Genomic DNA, 22777 nt, shown 5'->3' with positions numbered 1-22777 from the left:
CCCGTCGACGTTTACTGCAACAGCAGGAAGCTCTGACAGTGGACACCGCGCCGCTCTCAAGAACTTTTTCATCACGATGCATTCATAAAAGTGGCTTGCAAAAACATACGTTTTTTAGGCGTGAAGATGATGAGCCCCAGAAAAAGCAAGAAAACGCGCCTCTCAGCAAATCTCATCAACAATATTTTTCTCAATCGTACAAAAAACAAAAAACAAAAAAAAACGAAACAGTCTTTCGAAGCGCTTAATTTTTTCCTCCTTGTCACGACGACAGGCTGATAACTGGGGAATCCGGTATTACGTATGATTGCATTAGACGCCTGCAGTTTGTATGCTACGGTTAGGATAAGATACATACTTCACCGCAATGCTTATATCCGCACTGCTAGTGGGTGCCTCCCTCTTTCCTCCCCTTGTACCCTTTACACCTGTGTAGGGTAGCAAACCGAATGCACATATTATTGATGTCCACTACCTTTTCTTTTTCTATCTGTTTTCTCTCATTTTGATTTTTTTTTTCTAACACGGCACACCACTTTCCGACTTCAAAATGCCAAGTCGAGCGACCGCTGGCTGCATGCTGCCTGTATATGTTAGTGAGTGTACATGCGTGCGTGTGCTTGCACGTGCGCCTATGCACACGTCTATTCCATCGCCCTCATCGTTTGTTTGCCTTTGTTGAGCGTATGCACACGTTTACCCTCGCTGCCTTTAAGGCATTCGGGTAATGGGCCTCTCCCGGTGGCAGTTGCCAATTGGTCTCCGGAACTCTAGTCTGTGTTTTTCTCCGCAGATAAAGATAAAAACAACGTGGACATGTATTCAAGGTGTTATCGTTCTGTTCGAATGTAAAAAAAAGGGGGGGGGGGAATGAGACAACGGCAGACCCGTGTCATTCCCATTCATGTCGTTATTTTAAATTCGCATGAAACATTCGTTTTAGCTTAAGGTTATTGTTGTAGTCGTTGGTGCTGTCGTCGTTGGACTACATGCAGACAAATAAAAATATAGCTTACATTAAACCGGTATATTGCATAAACGCAGTCTAGCACTTATGTTAAGCGCAGCAAGAGCATACGGACACGTTTTGCGTCTTCCTTACCCAGCCAAAGCACCAACGCGTTCGGTTCAATTTATCTGTTCATGTGTTCGATTCAGTCATGGGAGGAAGACGTATATATTGATCAATCGTTATACAGTGAAAGCAATCGGAGGGCAAATGCATTTGCCAACGAGCTTTCATTGGACGTGGAAGGGCCAATAGGTCTGCGTCACACGTACCAGATGTGCTAAATGATTAGTGGAAGCATGCGAAGCGAAAATGATAGTCCTGTATGCTGATGATCACTCTGCGCAAAAGCGCCGGGAAGGGAGTCAAATTGACGTTATCGATCATTTTTATTTCCGGCGCGGGCCTTTCGTCGTGATTTGATAATGCACTGGTGCCGTTCTCTGGAGACCGTTCTTTCCATTTTTGCTATTTCTCTCCAGTTGTAGAAAACACCTAAGACAGTTTCCACGTTATGGCAGGGAAATGGTTGGATGCCTTGCTTGGAATCTGTTTTGCGTTACCTCGTTAGGATGATTAGAGTTTTCTCTGGATCTTTACTCAGCCATTCTGAAAACTAATTGACCTTGAACATTACTAAATAATGTTTAATATTATTAGGTATTTTTAATTAATAATTAAACATTAATTAGACAAGTACTTTCAGATATCAGCATCCTGGACAACGTAGACAAGTCCCTTGTTTTTTCGTAGTTTGATGTTAATACAATAAATGTGAGATATTACGTGACAAATCCACGAAATAATCAGGAGGCACGCCGTAGTGGCGGACTCCGGATTAGTTTTGACCACGCGGGGTTCCCTAACGGTCGCACCATGCTGGGTACGCGACCTCGAGCTCAGCTAAGCACGAGACCATAGCCACTCAGCTACCGGGGCAGGTCATCTCTGAACTAGTAGCAGAGCTCATAGCTGAACAGTGAAAACGGACCTTCCCCGGAGGCTGAGTGGATGCGGCCCTCACTGGGTTGCCGCAATAAATAAATAGCGTCGTGACTACACAAGATTAGATCAGCTCACTTTACGGTACGACACCACCACGTACTTCTTATCTGCAATCTCGTCGTACAGTATTTCAGACACAAAAGTTCTTTCGTTGGACTTGCTCTTTGGTTCAGCAGCACACATAAAAAAAAACGTCAAGCCTAACTCGGCGAATGTAAAATTTGTCGAGTAAGCATGTGGATTAAAATAGAGCTAAATTAGATAACGCTGGACTCGTTAAGAAGCGGAGAATACATTGTTCTCGCGATTGCAAAGGGTTGGGCTTACAATCGTGTGCAAGACAGTGAGCGGTGAATCTGATGTTTTATTTGCAGTGCTATATATTCAATTGTCGAATTGTTGAGTTTTAAAGCAAGATAAGGAGATTGAAGCGGCAGAGAGGTTAACCGAAAGAGAAACTGAAATCAAACACACACACACACACACACACACACACACACACACACACACATATATATATATATATATATATATATATATATATATATATATATATATATATATATATATATATATATATATATATATGAAATACATACATATATATATTATAACACTCATGTCCTGTCCCTTGTAATACAGAGTATTACATGAGGGGTGGAGCTGAATGTTAACTTTGTGATGAATATCCTGAATCAGGCATGCAGAGAATTAAAGGAAGCAAAATTTGTTGCCATGGTGATGGAAGCAGAAAGGGCATTCTATTCTCCTGCCCGGCAGACAATGAATTCCAATAGGAGTTGCCATCAACTCTCTCGCAATATTACACAATGCTGCTATGTCGTGTGGGTCGGATAGCCTTCAACAACTGACACAGCCATCGCACAGAAATGGCGGACTCCTCCATGTGCGCACGGTGCAGATATCATAGCACTATATCGAGAAGGCCCCTCTGCCTTTTTTCCACCCCGAATAACAAGACCCAACTCTCCAGCACGCCTTGATCACGCTGCACAATGGGCCTTTTTTATGCAATCAAAAGTCCTGGGAGCCGAGACAGCCACACAAGCACTTCTGCAATGCCTTAAGGCGACACACAAGAAAGCCAGGCTGTAGACACGCTGCATCTTGTGTAGTGTGGTGGATGAATCGTTAGTCCGTATCTCTCTCTCTCTTTCCTCTCTCCCGTCCCCGTACACACGTTACGGGTGGCAAAATGCAGAAAGTCAAGTCAGCTTACCTGCATTTCCTTGCCCCACTCTCTCGCGTGTCAATAGCGTCGTCGCTTCTCCCCATACCTAAGTTGCGCGATCTTTATCCTTCAGCAGCGTTGCAGGGCAGTACTGAGGTATACGTAGAGATTGCGCTAAACCAATGTAAACACACGCTCGCGGAGAAGTAGGCTCAAACCAAGAGAGCAGTGCACTCAACTTTGCGTGCACACTCTCCTGCGTCGATTCTTTCCGTCATAAGCTAAACTGCTGGCGTTTGCCTCCATTGACAACACAGCGCAGACCGCAGTGCCAACAAAGGGCCTACATTGTGCATGCGAGGAGCAACACGACCTCTTTGATAGTCTATGAATCTGGTGTGATGTATAATGATGAGATATGATCTTCCTGTCCATGTAGCTGCCTTTAATGGGAAAATATAACAGTCGCCATAAATCGGCTGGTGGTGTAAATAACTCTCCCTTTTTACTTCGGCCGTGCACCTTCGTCCATCCTCGCAGTAAAAAAAAATATCGACAGAAATGCAGTTTTCTCGGCCCACTTGTAGTATGGCATTGTAAATATTTTTAAAGATCCTGGAGAAAAAAAGTTAAGAAAATGGTAACCTAGATCACGGAATTGTAGAAAACGCATTATGGTAACATTTCTCTCGTGCGCAACATTACAGAAAATACAGGGCAGGGCACCTTGAAAAGTGGTAGCTGTCTATGTATTGCTTCTGTAGAATGTATAAGTATCCAAGACACCAGAGTCGGGGAAAGAAAAGATTGTCGCCATTTCCTCTAAAGTAATTGAAACCTTCGTTGAATGCACGTATCTTGGGACGCCGCCGTACAAGAATTCGAAATGCAAGTATAGTCGCGGTTGCTTTGTCGTGAGTGGTCAGAATCGCGCTTCTATCAGCAACCCGCTCACAAAGGCATGATTCTGTGCAATCACGCGATTGGATCGTGACCAGTTCGCTTTCCGAACCATTACAGTAATAGGCCCGTGTTTATAACACTTAAGCTTTTTTTATACAAAAATACCTATCAGATGAGCTGATGGAGAGCATTACTTCTGACTTCATGCGCTGTAACGACCCTCGTGAAACCATATTGCTTCGCACCATTTCGCGCACTCGCTCAAATACCACGCCTAAAATTTTAAATGTTTTCCTTGTGTTGAAGCCTGCCATCACCCATGCATATTTTTAACAGGAGTGCGCTCACCGCAGCGCTGCTGTGAGGGAAAGCCAAAAGAAATATTTCTGCACGCTGACCAACAATCGCGCTCACGCAGACCACTGCGCCACGCGGCTTCAGCGGAAGCATTAGCTCGGGCCAAAGTCCGACGCGGCCTATTCAAATACATGTAAAACGCAAAAAAAACACGTTTTTCTGAGGTAACCCCAAGACCGATTTCAATGAAACTCGTCGCATTTGAGAGAAAAAGTTAAATTCTAGTGACTGTCGGAATCGGAATTTCGATTAAGGGCCTGAATTTCGTTAAAAAGATTTTCAGAAATTCGAAAGTTTCAAAAAGAAATAGAAGCACGAAATTTATAAATGAATAGCTCTGCGTCAAAAACAGATATCGCGTTTCTGTAAACGGCATCCACTAGACCTTTGAAAGTGGAAAAATTTGACATGCCTTTTGATATCTTACGTGGATTTCTTGCGTTCTGTACAACGGTACCGCAAGAGCTGTATATACAGATTACTAATTTCTTTATATTTATGCGTAACACAGCGATTATCTGATTTGTCCGCTCATATTTGAAACATATCACCAGAGGCGTTCCTCAGGGTAGTATTCTTGGCCCGTTCCTGTTTATTGTATATAGAAATGACTTGGTAAGTATCTATAAAGATGCGAAATACGCAATGTACGCAGACGATGCCAGTATATTTTTTCCTCACCTGGCTCTAGTACTCTTGAGAATAAAGCTAACGCTGCTCTATGATGAAAACAAAACTGTCTACAAATCAATATAAACAAAACAAAAGCAATAATCTTTAGGCCCAAATCTAAGCAAATAATCAGTTCCATCAACCTTGTTTATGACGATGTAGAGATAGAAATTGTAGATAGTATTAAAATACTTGGCGTTATTTTCACACAAAATATGCTTTGGGACACGCAAATAGAATCCATACTTAGCAAATTATCTCGTGTAGTTGGCATGGTGGTGCGGCTGAGACCTGTCTTACCTTACAGAATCAAGGTTCTTGTTAATAACACCGTATTTTTTTCTACACTTTATTACTGTCTGCTCGTGTGGCGTACCGCATCACGTACGAATCTAGAAAAGATACATATACTTCAGAAAAAAAATTTGCGAGTTCTCTTTAACTTTCCTTACAATGCCCACACATGAGACTTATTTCCGAAAGCAAATACAATACCTGCGTTTAATCTTTATAACTACAAGTTAGTCAAGCTTTCAAACGGGAGGTAAAAGAGAATTTAAGGTTTCTTCATGAGTTATCTAATCTCACCAGGAACACACATTCTTACATCACAAGGTGTACGGAACAGTGGAAGGTAGTCACTCCGCGAGCCAATCATTCTACACAAAAGATATCGCACACACTACCAACACTTTTAAGTTTGTTTCTGAAATCAAGTCTTGATATTTATACTACTGATGTACGAGCTTTGCATGAACATGCTGTCACTCAATCTTTCTTAAATAATTGAAGAGCGTTTTCAGGAAATTTCAGTTTCTGCGTTTATGTTTGTGCATCTTATATATATATATATATATATCCTCTTCAATCGCTGTTCGCCTTGTAAAGGAGGCTGCGGGATCTAGTCAAGTCGTTTGCCTCTAAAGCTACTTTTACCCGCAGCCTCCTCCATCACTGATGGAAATAAAGAAGTTATAATTATTATTATTGTTATTATTATTATTATTGTTAGATTTACTATTAGATGCAATTGCCATATTTGTTAAATCATGTTTCTTTGCTGAGTTACAGCGTTGTAAACTTGATAGTTTCGTTTCCAGAACACCTTTGATTTTTGCCACTATTTAATTAAATATTGACGACCCAAATAAAAGATTCGAAACCAACGGTCACTAGATTTTAAATCTGTCTTTTAAATGCAACAAACCTCGCCAAATTTCGTGCAGTGGTAGCCCAGAAAAACGAATTCTCCATTTGCGTGTATTTAGATAACAGGAAGCTTTAGCTCGGGTGCTCCTAAGACCAAAGCTGCAGAGCGCTCAATAGTCGCTCTGTTCTCGCCCGGGACGATGATGACCGCATCGTCCGCATAGGCCAGCAAGCGTACTTTAGCCGGCAGGGGAATAACGAGCATGCCGGAAATAACTATGTTCCACAACAATGGGCTAATGGGCGAGCTAGCCCTGCGGACTGCCCAACGTGGGCCGTGTGAACCCCTCTCCATTGTGAGAACGAAAGATGACAAGGCGGCCGTAGAGAAAGGAACGGAGAAGGTAGAACAGATTGCCGTAACACCCGTGTTTTCGCAGAAATTCGAGAACCAATGGGTACCAGACGGAATCAAAAGCACCTTTGAAATCCAATGAAATGAGTATAGCCGGGACATTAATTTTTTTAAATGACGTAAATTTTGACAAAGCCGATACAAAGCCGCGACGGCGCTTTTCCCCATGCGTGAATCCGAATTGGTTTTTGTTAAGCAAGCCGCAAGAGTGCAAGAAAAAATAGAGTCGTGAATTTAGCAGACGTTCCAAAATTTCCATTCCAAAATAGAAGACATATTATTGGACCGGAGGGGTGATATTCGACACTTTCCGAATTTCGCCCGTGCTGACAATGAATCGATTATTGATATCTTAGATCTTCATTATTATAGTTTTCTGCACAGCACTTGTAGCGTGGATGACCTGTGGCTTGTTTTCAAAAACATTGTTCGTGACTGCATTCAGCGTTTTGTACCAGGGATATGCAAGAAGTCAGACAATCACAATCCTTGGATTACGCGAGAAACTTTGCAGTTGCAGCACAAGCTAAAGCGATTAAAGAAAAGAATAAAAAATCAAGCTCAGCCTTTTTAGAAGCAAAAATTTATGAAGTTTCAGAGAAATTAAAACAATGCATTCTGAAAGATAAAGAAAAATACTACAATAAGCAACTTCCGGATTTTATAAAAACTGCACCTAAAAAGTTTTGGCGGTCAATTGCACCAGTTTCTCGTTCTACCGATGCATTTATTATAAATGGACAACATGTAAGTGACAATGTCGAGGTATCAGCAGCATTTAATAACACATTTAAGAAAGTTTTCGCGAAAGATGACGGGCGTCCCCCACCCTTTACCATGTCCCTTCCTTCCATGCCTGATGCTATAATTTCTGAACAGGGTGTTTTTAATCTGTTATAAAATCTGGATATTAAGAAATCACCTGGCCCAGATGATATTCCGAATGCCTTCCTTAAACAGTATGCAGAGTGGTGTTCAAAGTATTTGTGCGTCTATTCACTCGATCATTGAAAGAAGGTGTTCTACCGTGTGATTGGAAAACTGCTAGAATTAAGCCTTTGCATAAAAGTGGAGTGAAGACGTGTATTGAAAGTTATCGCCCTATTTCATTAACTTCGACAACGTGCAAATTATTAGAACACATCATTAATAAGCATCTAACTAATTTCCTCGACGAGCATAATGTACTGGCATCTGTTCAACACGGGCTCAGACGAGGGTATTCCACATGCACTCAGCTGGTCGAAACAATCCATGATTTTGCGACAGCAATCAACGAAGGAAAACAAACTGATGTTATCTTTATGGACTTTCGAAAAGCTTTCGATAAGGTTTCGCACAAGAAACTACTTCATAAACTCAGTTTTATTATAAATAATCAACAGATATTAACATGAATACAATCGTACCTATCTGATCGCCGTCAGTTTGTCGAACTCTATAGAACTTGCTCCAATTACGTTCCTGTCGATTCCGGTGTTCCCCAGGGAATCGTCCTCGGCCCCCTACTGTTTTTAATGTTTATCTATGATATTGTTAAAAACCTGTCAGTACGTGTTAAGTTATGTGCGGATGACTGCGTGCTGTATGAGAAAATAAGTTCGACTGATGACCAAATTAGGCTGAATAATGATTTTGCAAAAATAGTTTCTTGGTGTGAGAAGTGGCAAATGTCAATTAACTTAACTGTTAATTAAAAAATTAATTAATTAACTGTCAATTAAAAACCCGTATTTATGAGAATAACACTTAAAAAGCTCCCTCTTCTATATCACTACACTGCTAATAATAATTTTCTTCATGAAGTCACAGAATATAAGTATCTAGGTCTATGGATATCTGATAACCTTTCTCGGACCAGGCCTGTCGACTATGTTTCAGCAAATGCTCTCCGAAAGCTTTTTTTCTTACGACGCTCGCTTAAGCTAGCAACCCCTGGTACACGCCTCCCTGCCTACAACACTATTATTAGACCAATCTTAGAATATGCAGTAATTATCTGGGACCCTTTTACAAAGGTAAACATAAATAAACTTGAAAGAATCCAAAAGAAAGCAGTAAGGTTTATATATAACACTTACGGGCAAGCATCAGTCAGTGACCTCCTCAAAAAAAGCGGTTTACCCTCTATTCCTAACAGAAATCGCATATGTCGCTTAAAGTTTTTCTATCAATTATTTAATAATAATCTCAAAGTTGACACCTCCAATATCCTTACCTATTCCTCGGGGTACCAAACTAGAAATCGCCATTCTCTTTCTATAACACCATTAAATCCGCGAGTTAATTGTTTTAAATACTCCTTTTTTCCAAGGACCATCACTGATTGGAATAACCTCGCGGATGATGTTGTCAGACAGACATCATTACATTCATTTCAAGAGCATTTGAATTGATTGTTGTTAATTCACATTGTCGCTCGCTGTATTCTCTTGTTGAAATTCTATGCGCAATTTTGTTTTCTTTGTGTCTGTAACACAATGTTTCCCACCTGCTATGATATTGTGTACAAGATCGCAGTATTCATAAATAAAATTTTGCCAATAAAGGGAATTCATTACAATCGGTCGGTAGGAGGATGTGTCATCCGATGGCCTGGTGAACTTGTCAATGGGGATTATACGATCGTTTCTCCATTCGCGGGGGAATAAGCTTGGTCTTAAAGCAGAATTAAAAACGAACAAAAAGAAATTAGGGTGGTAAGCGAATAGTGATTCTAGTACGGGAAGAGTGATGCCGTCAAGGCCGGGTGCCGAAGGAGATTCGCCGAGTGCCAGCGCGCGTTCTACCTGCTCCGTTGTGAGCGGCCGGTCATCATCAATCGCGACAGCCGGCGCCGCAGCGAGCGCCCTTATGCGCCGATGTTCTGAGAGCGTGTTTTCGCTCGAGCCACCCATCGCCGCAAGGCGCACCGCACGCGTGCGGTCGCGCGAAGAAATTGCACATATCGAACACTTGTGCACAAATTTCGGTATACAATATGTACCGCTTACACAGTGTACGCAATGGAAATGGAAATTTGTGAACAAGTGTTGGATATGTGCATTTTTTTCCCACCACCGCACGCGTGCGGTGCGGCTTGCAGCGATGGGCGACTGGAGCGTAAACAGGCCCTAGGAACCTTTCGCCTCGTTATTCGATGGACACCTGCGTCCTCAACAGCAACGACGCGGGCTGGAGCAGGTCTGTCGCCATAGTTCCCTCTGGGGTTTTCAAAGAAGGCAGAACAACATGACTTTACCGAAAGCCGTTTTGAATGGTGCTCTAAAAAACACACCACTTACTGCAATCCGCACATAGTTTTGCAATACCAGGTGGCACCACTAGCAGGTCACGCTACGCAGGCATATTTACAAATTGCGCTTGCATACTAGCCAGGCTCGGTGATACAAATGCGAGTAGATGGATTTAAAGAAGTTGACGTCCCGTCAAGTTGAACGCGAGCTAATTTGCACTTATTGCGTCGGGAGGAGCGTAAGGTTCCACGAAAGAAATACTGGCCTGCGAGACCTTGCTAAAGCCCGTATTTAACTAACGTTCTTGAAACGTTGGCAGCATGTCACCGATATTATGCTCCTTATTCCTTGAAGGTGATCATTTTTTTTAATTTTCAGTTCTTTCAGGACATCGGGCAAAGGTCGCACGTGGTTCCCCAAATGCGCTTTTAACGCTCTTGGAATGCTTGTAAAGTAATTTTCACGAAAGGTTGTATATTAACCCAAACAGCTTAGTTTTATAGCACCCGCGCAACTTCGATGGCGCACATGACCCGAAGCATTCTCTCCGACGCATTGCAAGTTCTCAATTCCGAACATTCTCGACAAATACGCTGAATCTCAGAAGTCAACTGCGAGGAAAAAACAAACAAGCAAACAAACAAGGAAACAAGCAAGCAAGCAAGCAAGCAAAGAAACAAACAAGCAAACAAACAAGGAAACGAACGAACGAACGAATGAACGAACGAACGAACGAACGAACGAACGAACGAACGAACGAACGAACGAACGAACGAACGAACGAACGAACGAACGAACGAACGAACGAACGAACGAATGAACGGAATGATTTTATGGTGAGCCTTAAGTACGAAACGATAGTTTGCGCTGCCTATTTCGCGCTGTTAATAAACGAACCCAGCAAAGACGATGAGTCTAACCGTAGTAAAGTATGTGCGCTCCTTCCTCTTGGCGGCGCGCTCCGTGAGCGCTCCCGCCCGCGCTTCCCGCACGGGGGCGCTGCGAGCGAAGAGCGGGGGACGACTCTCACTTCGGCTCGGCGCGCCGGCGCGCCAACAAATGCGACCGAGAACCTCCTGCTTTGCCGATCGAACAGCGAGCTTGCTGCCTTTGGCTTGCGTGTCTCTTCAGGAAAGCTTCTGGCGTCGCGTGTACCTCCGTAGTCCGGAATACGTACGTCTTAGCGCACGCAGTGTGTTGTGAACCGCCGAAATGGTCACGAGTTCTCGATTCAAGCAAGGTGTTTGTTGTCGTCGCAGTATCGCTTTAATCGCACTCACTTGGATTTGGAACTTACGCGGAATCGTTGGCCAAGCAAACTACGGTAAGCGTGAAGGAACTTATTTGTACTCTAAAAGGGTGGCATTGCCAGAGGGTAATAACGTGTGGCATGGTCTGATGCTGAATGTTGCGCTGCTGTTAAATGACGTTAGTCAAGTTGTGTGAGCAGTGACATGGGGACACGAAACCTATGCAACTTACAAAGAGTAGCGCGAGGTTGTTGTACGTTTCGCGTTTAGGCATCGGTGTCCTCGTGTCCCTCACCTGAACCATGGAAACCTTTGGCGTCAAGTTAGTTGCACTCCTTGCAGTAAATGGCGTGTACCACACGTAAACGTTCATTGTTCTGATATTGTAAGCAAAATGGATCATTTAATTTATAACTTGAGGAAATATTGAGATGATTGTTTTTGGCTGTTTCCACTATAGACGCATAAATTATGGCACTCTTATTAAAAGAAAAGTTAGGCAATTGGAAAAGTTATACCCGAGAAAGGTAACGTCAGCTGCCATTATGTGACGCTATTGAGCGTGCCGTGAACTCGTTAGGTATATGCGACTACGAATCCCACATATAGCACGATGCTTTCAAACTTTGAAAAATAGTTGAGTTCCAGCAAGGTCCCTTGTACAGTTGCCTATTCCTCGCAGGAGATGACGTAAAATTAGCGAACTTGGAGGTTTCTCCAGTATTAAAAGTACATAGTGCTTTGAAACCGATCAACCTAATGAAATGTTTTGTGTGCTATTTTTAGTTTACTTTATCGCGGCGGAGAACAAGTTGACACCAGGACCTGTAGAAGCTTTTAGGTATTTTTTTTAAGTAACACGCAAATAAAGTTACCGTACCCATAATACTATGGCGCCAGGATTATTTGTACTATTTTAAGGCTTAATCGTTATGAGTTGCAAATCATAAAGCTGCGGTTTTATGATTTGTTGACAAAGGCACTAGTATTAGCTGCACATAATAAATTAATTAATGTCAGTGGAATCAACAGGTTGCCGCCGAGGACGTGGTTGATCATCCCACGATATCTAAAGGAATGATTTTTCTTTTTTTAATGAAGTAGATGTAGGCTTGGTATGTTATTAAATAAAGGTGTTTTTGCGTTCGCGTGCACTCATACATGTGCAGCTTCACACTAATATTAATTAACTCGCGGTGATTTATCAGGACTGGGCTCTGCACGAGACAAATTATCTGGTGCTATGACCTAGTGGCGCGCGCATGCAAAACAATTCCTTCGTTTATTTTAATTCTGTTGCTGTTCTTCTTTAGATACGCCCGAGCACACTCAAAAACTGTTCATGTTGGTTATTGAAGACAGTTTCATAAGTATGCGATGAGGAGGAGGTACGAAAGTTATGGGAAACAGAATGGTAAATCACATGCAAATATGAAACCCGGTGTCCTTTTTTCACACAGCACATTGACAAAAATCGATGCAGTTGATAGATTCCGTGTGGCTGGTTGAGAGAGAGAGAAAGAGAAACGAAAAGGGAAAGGTGGGGAAGTCAACCAAGAACGTGCCCGGTTCGCTACCCTACTTTTGGGGAAGGGGAAATAACAGATAAGAAGGAGAGAGAAGAAAAGCGTTGTGATAGCCTATATACCGTCTGCGGTAATTCGAAAGAAAACGCTGAAACAAGCGAAGGTACTACAGAGTGTGCACTTGAGCAGGCTTTGTCTACTTGACTTCCGTCAGACAGAGTTTCATATACTGCCGAATGCATTGCGCTTAGACCAATCAGCTTAATGTCGTTGTGGTTCGACTGTTACTTTCTCAAAAAAAAGTGACTGATTGATTGATCGAGCGATTGATTATTTGGATGAAATAGAAGTACGACGTGACAGAAAGCTTGTTTTGAGAAAAAGACGCTACGGCATGGTGAGACAAAGTAGAAAGCATAAATGTATAGCACACAATGGTAGACTAAGTCTAAGGAAGGGCACTTAGTGGTCGCAGTGTCTTAACGTTGCTGCCTAAAAAATAATGAGCCATTACACTCATTGAAGGTGGTTGACCAGTGAAGCTGTTTAGCGCACCAGAAGAAGGTGGCACATAAATTTGAACAAAGGGAGGAACTCATTTATTGTCTTGATTGGTGGTCATTATTTCTCTCGCAACTAAAATCATATTCTTTCATATCGTCAAGTCGATGCACGTACGCCGCTGGGTGGTCGGTTGGGCCGGATAGGTGTGGCATCGCGAGGGATATGTCTGCAACACGGAACGCGTAAACCAATCGCTTTTCGGTACCGACCCACCCACATAGAAGTCACTGACAAAGACAACAGGGGTACGGTCATTGTATCTTATTCAGGCAAAGTGGGTAGCCAGGAGCCTTACGGAGGTATGAGCCATTGATGAGGCCAGTTTTCGACATGCTGTTCGGCGTGTTGCATGCATGATTGGAAAGATGTAAGCTCTTTTCGCTTCACTTTACTGAGTGATTAGACCTACAGCCGGAGTGATTATATCCTCTGCCTTACGGGGCTATGAGCCATTGCATTTTTACTTGCTTACGGGAGTAAGAGCCATTAATGATAGTAGTTTTTGTTCACGGCGAACAAAAGTGCACCGATCCCTTGCCATATACAGCCTCGCTGTAAAGAGAAACTGCCTAAGCTTTATGCAAACTGTTGGCAGAAATGCACCAAAAGCCCCTTTAACCATAGTCCAAAATCTCCATAAGAATTTCTACCGATAATAATTAGCCGATGCTGTGACACACAGGCGGATCACTCAATTCTCAGGCAAACTTACACACAGGTAATTAACAACATTGACAAGGCTCGTCGCCGGCTGCAACAGGTTTCTCCTGCTCTTTCATGAATCGCTGTACCACGGCCGCTGGATAAAAAAAAAAGGTTGTGCTTTCGGTCTCTAGACAAACACTTCAGAACACTTCTGCATATTCACTGTAATCCTCACAAGTACGTACGTGAGCCCTATTCGGTTACTGCAGAGGTTCACATCAGTGGGCATTGGGTCTTCGTGCGGTGATCGTTTGAATATCACCCTTGAGTTTCTGCATCAGGAGCATGAATGGTGTCCTGACATACTACTTTTAATTTGGGGCTCCTGATAAATAGTTTAGCAGAAGGAAATCGTTTTCGTCGGAAAGCAATGCTCCAAATTTGATGTGGTTCATTACATTTAAAATACGAGGTTATAATTTAACGAGTGCAGGAAGCGGATTTTTTTATTTAGGGTGCCATTCTTTTCGTCAAAAAAGCTTGAAATTTCAAATTAAATCGCCTGTCATGTTTACCAGTGTAAATCAACAATGAAAAAAAGATATTAGAATTCTGTAAGCTGCATCTAATAATGCACTAATACCGGACAAAAGTGACGAATATACCACCCTCTGCAAATAAAGCACTAATTTGTCAGTAGGCCGTTTCCACATTCCTTGTAAACATCACAATAAATTCACGTAAGCTCCACGTTCACACGGTAACTTTCTACGCTTTATATTATCCAAATCAGGCAGCGTACATAACTGCAATATCTATATATCGGAAGAGTTACGGATTGGGAAACTTTGTGCTTCAAATGTTTTTCAGCTCACTAATCTTGGAAAATTTCTACATTGTAGAAATTCTAGCTTTTAAATCAAAATTTCGCTTCCAACTTTTATCTTTTAAATGTTATAAATGGAATTCAGATCCGTCAAGCCGTTTTCTCATTAAAGTATTCTTTAGAGTTTACGTGTATTTCTATAGGCCGCATGGGAGTTGGCCCCGAGTTAACGCTTCCTGTTCAGAGCAGGCGATGGCCTGTAGGCTTATATAAGTGCGCGGGACTTGTCGGATCAATGTGGGCAACACTGGTAGGCCAGCACAGGGCAGGTTTTTGCTGGAGGAGCCTTTAGCCCTTAGCACTCTAAATAGTATGCTCAGTTTATATACACGGTTAACCCTAACTCATCTACACAATCTTCCCGCGTGACTGCTCTGAGCCGGCCTTCTGTGCATACAAATTTTGCTTCTCTGAACCTTAATACTGAATGAAATTTATCCCTGCCATGACGTCATGGAAGCGAGTGAACGTGATTGTTATCCGAGTCGGATAGTGAAGTAGTTTGCCGCTGCATTCCTAAATTGTAACCTCCTATAGCAGTCACGACACCACGTCCACATATTTAAAACCATCACTTTTAACTTCGACATTTCCTGATGTGTATTCACCGAACCACTAGCAGTTGCGAGAATTAGTGTTCGACCTGCACATATCTTTGCTGTTACAACGATGTCACACACTGTGAAACATCCACCGTGTGATGCCAGGAGTCGAGACGTAGGCACTCATTAAAGCCATCGCTTATTCGTCCACTACAGTGGCAACTTCGACGTCCGATATGCTGAGAAGCGATTTCGATGAACATAGACTTCTCGGCATTCCTTTTAAACGCGCACACAGCGCGTCGGAATCTTTGGCGAGTTTCGGCAAAGCTGGCACACCATTTACAAGAATGTTAGGCGCAAAAAACTTCAGTGTCTGGCATGTGATCGCGCTTGGTATTTTTTTTTTGTCAAGCGCAACCAATCGGCTTGCAATCAAGGCGCCAGTCAAGGCGTGCTTAAATGTCGGTGAACGATCTTGTCAACTAGGCGTCCTTCTGCCTGACGCCGGCTATATTCCAGGTTTCACAGCAGTACACACGCGTGTTTTGACAGAAATTGGACCTGAGGAAATTAAATCCACGCTATAGCGTGCAGCCAGCACTTGAGAATGCACGGTATAGTGCGCGCAGGCTTGCGTGATGCGCCTGGTGGAACTGGGAATCGCTGCCGATCCGACTGCAGTCTGGGCAAAAATTTGGCTATTTTTGTCAGCTGGCTACCGCCATCAGGCGATGAGCTGCAGAAAAATCAATTGGACAAATGGCAACACACGATCCGAATCTTGATCTCGCCGAAGAGCATCACCTGCCAGCAAAATAAGGAGCGCAGAACCGTTACTAGGCAAGAAACATGAAGGCTTATAAAGTGAAAGCGTCCATCAACATAATATAAAAGTGCATATCGAGACAGCGCGCACGATATTGCATCAATAGGTCAAAGAAATGGCCCCTAAGCTTTTACTCTAGTTCCATTAAAATTCAATCTATTAAGTGCACTATTTTTCAAACAGTTTCTGCTTACTTATGGAACAACATTCCACATGAAATCAAGAAGTAAAATGAACAGCGTTCAATATAATGGTAAACTCATTTTTTTTAATTCATCAACAACTATTCACGGACAACAAAATCCACCGACCTATTAACTAGAAAATCCTTCCACTCAGCTTCAACTGGAACCTTATTTAAGTATCTTGAGCAATGTCGCACATTTTTAATCTACCAAGTTATAGGATCAGGTATGTAAAACACTCTTCGGGACAACAACACATACTTCGCTGGAACATATTATCGCATATCTGTTATGATGTGAGTTTACTTTTTTTAAAGAAAATGTTCGAATATGTCAAACAACGTTCCAGATATTTTGTGATTTCATGCACCACGCCATTCCATTAAGTGGAAAATATTCGCAAACGTCTTTTCGCGTATCTATCTGGTACCCTAGAGTCTACGGTGTGTACTTCTGTGCGCACCTTTTTTTTTTTTGTCAATCCTGTCAAGTGGCGGCAATGATAAAAGAAGGGATGTTGAGTTTCGGGTAAACTGAACCTCCTGTCTACTATATGCGGCTTCGTTTAACTACAATTGGCCGAGTACTGCTACATAGCATTAAGTTGCTGAAGGCACTATCATGTTTATTGAGATATTTTTTTCTACTTGTTGGGCGTTGGTGAAAGGATATATACATTTCCATGCGTAGCGTTATATAACCAGTCAGTCGAAATACCATGTGAAGCCAGAAAACCCCTTTCCCAATACAGGACGAAAGTACGCCGTTTGAATCCATTGGGTGCGCGGTTGATAGCTGACATCCGGAGTACAGTGATAAGTGACCCATCGTCCTCGATAACAATTAAGGTTGCCGGTGCCAAACGTTCTATGAGCCCTTACGCTTTCGCCGTTCCACATACGACATACGTAGAAGGAGGCGTTAAACTAAGGCCTAAATGCCTAAGCCTGCAATAAAAGGGGTATAGCACATAGTATGGAACAACCTGGCAAACACCCCTCCCATGAGGTTGGAAAGTGACTAAAGGAGACCCAAGACGTGGGGATGCGCCACTCGTGCTATATTCACGGATGCAGGCGCAGCGCTTCCTCCTATGGTGCCTATGACGGCCTTAACGCGTTGGCTATGCCACGCCAGGCATCGCGCAAACTAATTAGGCGAAAACTTCCTGAACAGGAACTTTAGAAGAAAGGCACAGCATTACATGGCACTCGACGTGGAGCGAAACGTACATGATGCTCGGTAATGTAAATATTTGCATCTCTCTCCTCGCACTCCTCACGCATATATAAATAAAAAACGTATACTACGTCACCGTAACCCCCTCCCCCACCACACACATCATCACACCACATAACACACTCCGCACCACCCCGAGCGCCATATAATGCTACGCATGTATTGGACAGTTCTCGTTCCGTCCAATTTTGATAACAAAACGTCACACGGCCTATGGAGAGAAAAAGCCGGCGTCTGTCGTCTGCAGTAGCGAAAACGCCGTTAAATGTTTTTTTTTTTTGGCTGCGGTGCCAAATCACGAGCGCGCCTCAACGGAGCTGAACGGGCGAAAGGGTACGGGTGCTGCCGCACTAGCACGCCAGGCGTTGCTTTAGGGGAGAGGGCAACGCCGCGACGCCACGTCACATCCGCTCTCCCTCTCGGAAGCCTGTGTTATCCGCGCGTTCCTTGTCCGCGCAAGCTCTTCGCCTGCGTTCTAACTACGCCTCGTTAAGGCCAAATCAAAACGCGCCAAGTGGGTCAACGCGCTCGCTTGACCGCGAGGAGTTTATAACTCGAAGTACCACTCAGCGCCGTTCTATTGAACATCATTGCTTTCGCATTCACAGCTCGTAAGTGCTTAGGCGTCCTCGGATATTTTGTTCCCTGCCTGCTAACGCTCGTAGTCAATAGATGACTTGAGCTTGTGCTTTGAGCCGGCGTTTCAATTTGTGTTACGAAATAGTCAAGTTGACTGAACGTGCAATAAATCAGTATTTGTTTACTGAAAATTACGAGCTCTCCCTAGGGCATGCACAAAGCATCATGCTAAATATGTGGTATTTCTCTTAGAATGAGCCTGCACGGCGCCTTCTAACGAGAAGTACTTAGGTTTTGCGAGTTTTACTTCCCACTTAGATCCTATCTTAATTCGGGACTTCAGGCTACAGTTAGAATCAAACCTGAAAGAAAATGCCCAAATGAATATGAGAACAAGATAACCGCGTCACTCTTAAACGTCTATCCGATTACTCGCTGTCGTGATGATATGCGCACGCGCTCGTGCGTGAATGGAAACATTACAGAAATCTATGTTGGCGCTGAGCTGTAGGAAAACGTCAACAGAATTAACGGCTTCCACAATGCACGACAGCCTACTTGAAAATAAAGGATTAAAATTTGCATACGCTCAACATGTGCAAAGAAATTTAAAACTGTTGGGAAAAGAGATATGAAAAGCATGAACTGTTTCATAGAGCTGTATCTTACTTAAATTCTATGAAAGAAAAAAAAGAGCATTGGTGAAAACCTTCGTTAGGGAAAAAAAATGCGTCGTATGAGTGTGCCCACTAGCGCGCGGCCCACAACGAATATTTAAAATAAGTATATACGGGCATCGATGACACGCCTGAAATGTTGTTAATGGACGAACACTTTCCGATAAAAACAATAAAGTACTCATATTAGTCATACGCGCCAATAATTCTAAAATGTCGAGGGAAAAGGTTTAAAAAATTATCACACAAGAGAATGGACAGGACAGCTATACTATAATAATAATAATAAAAGAAAAAATTCAGTTGCTCAATTTGCAATCTTGATGGACATGTTTCTGGAAGAAAAGTGTGACACGATCTTGTTCGCTAACACACTGCCCACGATGTTTGGCTAAAGTTTCGGCGCTTTTAGCAGGAACATGCGTGAAGAATTTTTTGTGCCCATTAGTGACCCTAAATGGGCCATTAAAAGCTCCCAATAGATATCATCTTTTTATGTTTTCTTTTTTTTTTCAGACAGCCGAATTTCACTTCAAAGCCGGCCTCATTAGAGCATACTTATAAGGAACAAGACTCCCCTTCGGAACGGCCGAAAAACTTATAGTGCACCTCAGAAAGAGCAGCTTGATAGGCACTTCTCGAGCTAAAAGCTTGCATTAAAGGGGAAAGCTTTAGACGTACTAGACAATATTGCTAGGAGTGACAGCTGTGTCAAAACACGGGTATCAAAAGCGTGAACGCATCCTGAGCGGTTGATCGAGACATGGTTTTAACGCTGCTTCGCTATGAGGATACGCCCTTAACACATAAACATCGAGACACTTGCTAGTTGCGCCATTCATCACTCAACCACTTCTTACTGTCTATACGATTTGTTGTTGTGTGGCTAGCAACGATAACATACTTCATGCACCTTTAGCTATGTTTCTTTGCTTCTATCCGTGTAGCAATTTTCCCTCCTTCAAGGGCCACCGGGTAGTCCGTAACGGCTTGAGCACCGGTCTATCGAAAAATATTTGAAATAGAAAGTCTTAGCACGTCACCAGCTCTCTTACGTATTGGGTATGTGTCTAGTCCCCTACCGCTGGCCTATCTTAGAGATAGCGCTAAAAAGGTTGGGATAGCTGCCCAGCAACCCATATCGGTAAATTTTTTTTACACTGCGCTAACTCTGAGAAGGGCCTACTGTAGGAGGCTTGAGACATGCCGAATAATGAAAAGTGATCTATATAGTATGTATTCTTTTTCTATTATTGTATGTATTTAAGGAGACGTCGGTGCTATGTGTGGCGCCGGCTACACGTATTTTCTCTTACGTGAGAGTTATCGTCACAAAGTTTTCAACCATCTCCAAACTGGACAAATAAACACATGAACGAACATTCACGTATAAAGCATCAGTACTGCAATATAAATAAACGCTAGCGCCTCAAAGGAGTTCACGTAGCGTAAATACTAACAAAACCGAAATGCCCACACGCAACACATGAGTTCACGCAGCATAAATGTTCACAAAACCAAGATATTCACTCAGAAGATGCTGGGCACTTCAATGCCGCACTCTAAGTGCAACAAATGCAATTGCTTCATAAACACCACGAAGACACAATGAACGTGTAATTAAGGGTGCCTGTTAATACTAACAATACGAGTTAGAACCATTGTATAGCAGTATCTTTGTGATATTCTTGATTCTTCCAAAAATTGTGCTAGGAAGCGCGGAGCTATGGTTTCAAGTTTTTCTGTTGGCCAGGGACCTAAGATTTTTTTTTAGGATAGTGGCCGTCCATTCAACCCTCGTAGCCTTTTCAAGAGATTATTGGGGGTGGGGGGGGGGGGGGGGGAATCGTGATTTCTACAGTGTAGAAGAAGGTGTTCTCTGTCTTCTTCAGCCTCTTCACATGAGCGAGTAGCACTGTTAATTTTTCTTATCCTATACAGGAAGCTTTTAGCATAGCCAGTGTCTAGTCGAAGCCTATGAACTGTCGTTTCAAAAGATTGATTACTTTTAAATAGAATATTGCATTCTATTCCAGCATCTCTATTATAAAATTTAGAGTTCTGCGCATCATTTATTAACCAAGTTTCCTTGGGCAATCTACCGCGTAGTTTGTTCAACAGACATCGCGCATCACTCGCCGCTAGAGGAAATAGTGATTAGTGATTTTCTTGATGTGCTGCTCGTGCCATGTGATCAGGTGTTACATTTCACATGATTTCACAATGACTTAGAATCCACTGGAAAGTTGTGTCGTGTCGTAGATGTTTCACTGTGGCGTATGTCTTCTGTATTTCGTATTTCAATGTGCTGTTTGCTTTGCTTAAGTTGATTGCGTTTAAGCACAGCACTGAGGCTTGTAAGTCACTCAGAATTAACCAATAAAGTGATTCTGACTGCTGACATATGTAACGTAAAGCAGAAAGTATTGCTTCATGTTGTGCAGGTGTGGACGTTGTAAACTGGCAAAGCTTATAAGCTCCTATTTCTTGGCATGCAGGTATATACAACGCAGATGTAGAGCTTTGTTTCCAGCATGATCCCTTGGTACACACGTGAATAATAATAATAATATATGGGGTTTTACGTGCCAAAACCACTTTCTGATTATGAGGCACGCCGTAGTGGGGGACTCCGGAAATTTTGACCACCTGGGGTTCTTTAACGTGCACCTAAATCTAAGTACACGGGTGTTTTCGCATTTCGCCCCCATCGAAATGCGGCCGCCGTGGCCGGCATTCGATCCCGCGACCTCGTGCTCAGCAGCCTAACACCATAGCCACTGAGCAACCGCGGCGGGTGGTACACACGTGAATTCGATCTACGCACTTCGTGCAAAGATGTGATAAAGGTTATATTTTTAGCAACTACGGGTATATCACATTTGCGACCTGCTCCAGGAATTGAAGTGTTTGTTTCTGGAATTGCTAGTCGCCACGGGGGATGAGTTGCGCAAGTAGGCCAGTATTCATAAGCACGCAATTAGTTTTTGCACCGCCGTATTTCTTCATGTATACGTACACCAGTTCTATCCTGAAGGTGGATGATAATGGATGATTAGCGTGTTGTGTAGCCAAACGAAAAAAAGTGAAAAGTTTTGGTAAATCTTAGTCAATGAAAAGTTGGTTGGCGGGATTCAGCAATTACGAAAACACTGGCAGGTGCACGCGGAACACTAAGACATATGTCAAAGCGTCTGGCTAGCAATCTTTGGATTGTTTCCTCTATATTGCAGAATATTCCATGTAGCACAGCAGCAGACTATTGTGTGTCTAATGATTGCCGAGTGGGTGCGCAATAAGGAGGAGGTGGAGCTACTCCATATTCAACTGAGGGTGGGGTGAACCAACGCTGGTGGAGCCATTTCTTGAGGCAGCAGTACGTATTTTCTGCCTTGAAGGTCCTCTTTAGTCTGCCCACTAATTGTTAGGAAGTTTTTGTCAATATTTCTCAGCATATCGCGAAATTTAATCTCGCTCAAAACCAGTGGAAGGGACTTTGGTGGAAGTGGATGCCTTTTATCTAATTGCTTTAACAAAAGCAATAAAAAGACGCAGTTTTGCCCGAATGGCGAAGCATTGATGGCGGCAGTGAAGTGCTAGACAACTGCACGAAGTAAGTTTTATCGGTCGAATGGATTGCAGTAAACTTTCGCTTACTAATTAAGTTAGCGAGCACGCTGTCACGGGCGCACAGGAAAACTTGATCCGATCTCACTAGATGGCCACGGAACCTCGCTGCCACAACACTGACGAGACGAAGAGTGGCAGTAGCTGCAGCGAGCGAACGCCTCAACGCATTTCAGAATTTTTATTACGCAACCGCCTGCGTAAGGCGAGCGAGAACACAGCGAACAACAATTCATCAACCACATCGGCTCGCCCACTTTCGCACCCGCCGCAGATTCTATGCACCACTT

The 22777-nt window shown here is 43.0% G+C and overlaps 1 protein-coding gene across 2 annotated transcripts in view; it reads left to right on the top strand.

Moving 5' to 3' along the window:
* The window catches only part of LOC135908339 (fibroblast growth factor receptor homolog 2-like), a 204854-nt gene that overhangs the window by 96674 nt on the left and 85403 nt on the right, over positions 1–22777 (top strand). Inside the window, exon 1 of one of the 2 annotated variants that reach the window (XM_070541271.1) lies at positions 11040–11262. The exons of the other annotated variant lie outside the window; for it this stretch is intronic. Within the exon in view, the coding sequence (XP_070397372.1) occupies positions 11151–11262 (112 nt within the window). The 5' untranslated portion in view covers positions 11040–11150. Of the gene's footprint in view, positions 1–11039; positions 11263–22777 lie in introns of those variants that run through there. 2 annotated transcript variants of the gene reach the window in all.

This window comes from Dermacentor albipictus, chromosome 6 (genome assembly GCF_038994185.2).
Source record: "Dermacentor albipictus isolate Rhodes 1998 colony chromosome 6, USDA_Dalb.pri_finalv2, whole genome shotgun sequence".
Classification (NCBI taxonomy): Eukaryota; Metazoa; Arthropoda; class Arachnida; order Ixodida; family Ixodidae; genus Dermacentor; species Dermacentor albipictus.
The sequence above is the reverse complement of the archived record's forward strand: the minus strand, read 5'-3'. Positions and strand labels throughout refer to the sequence as shown.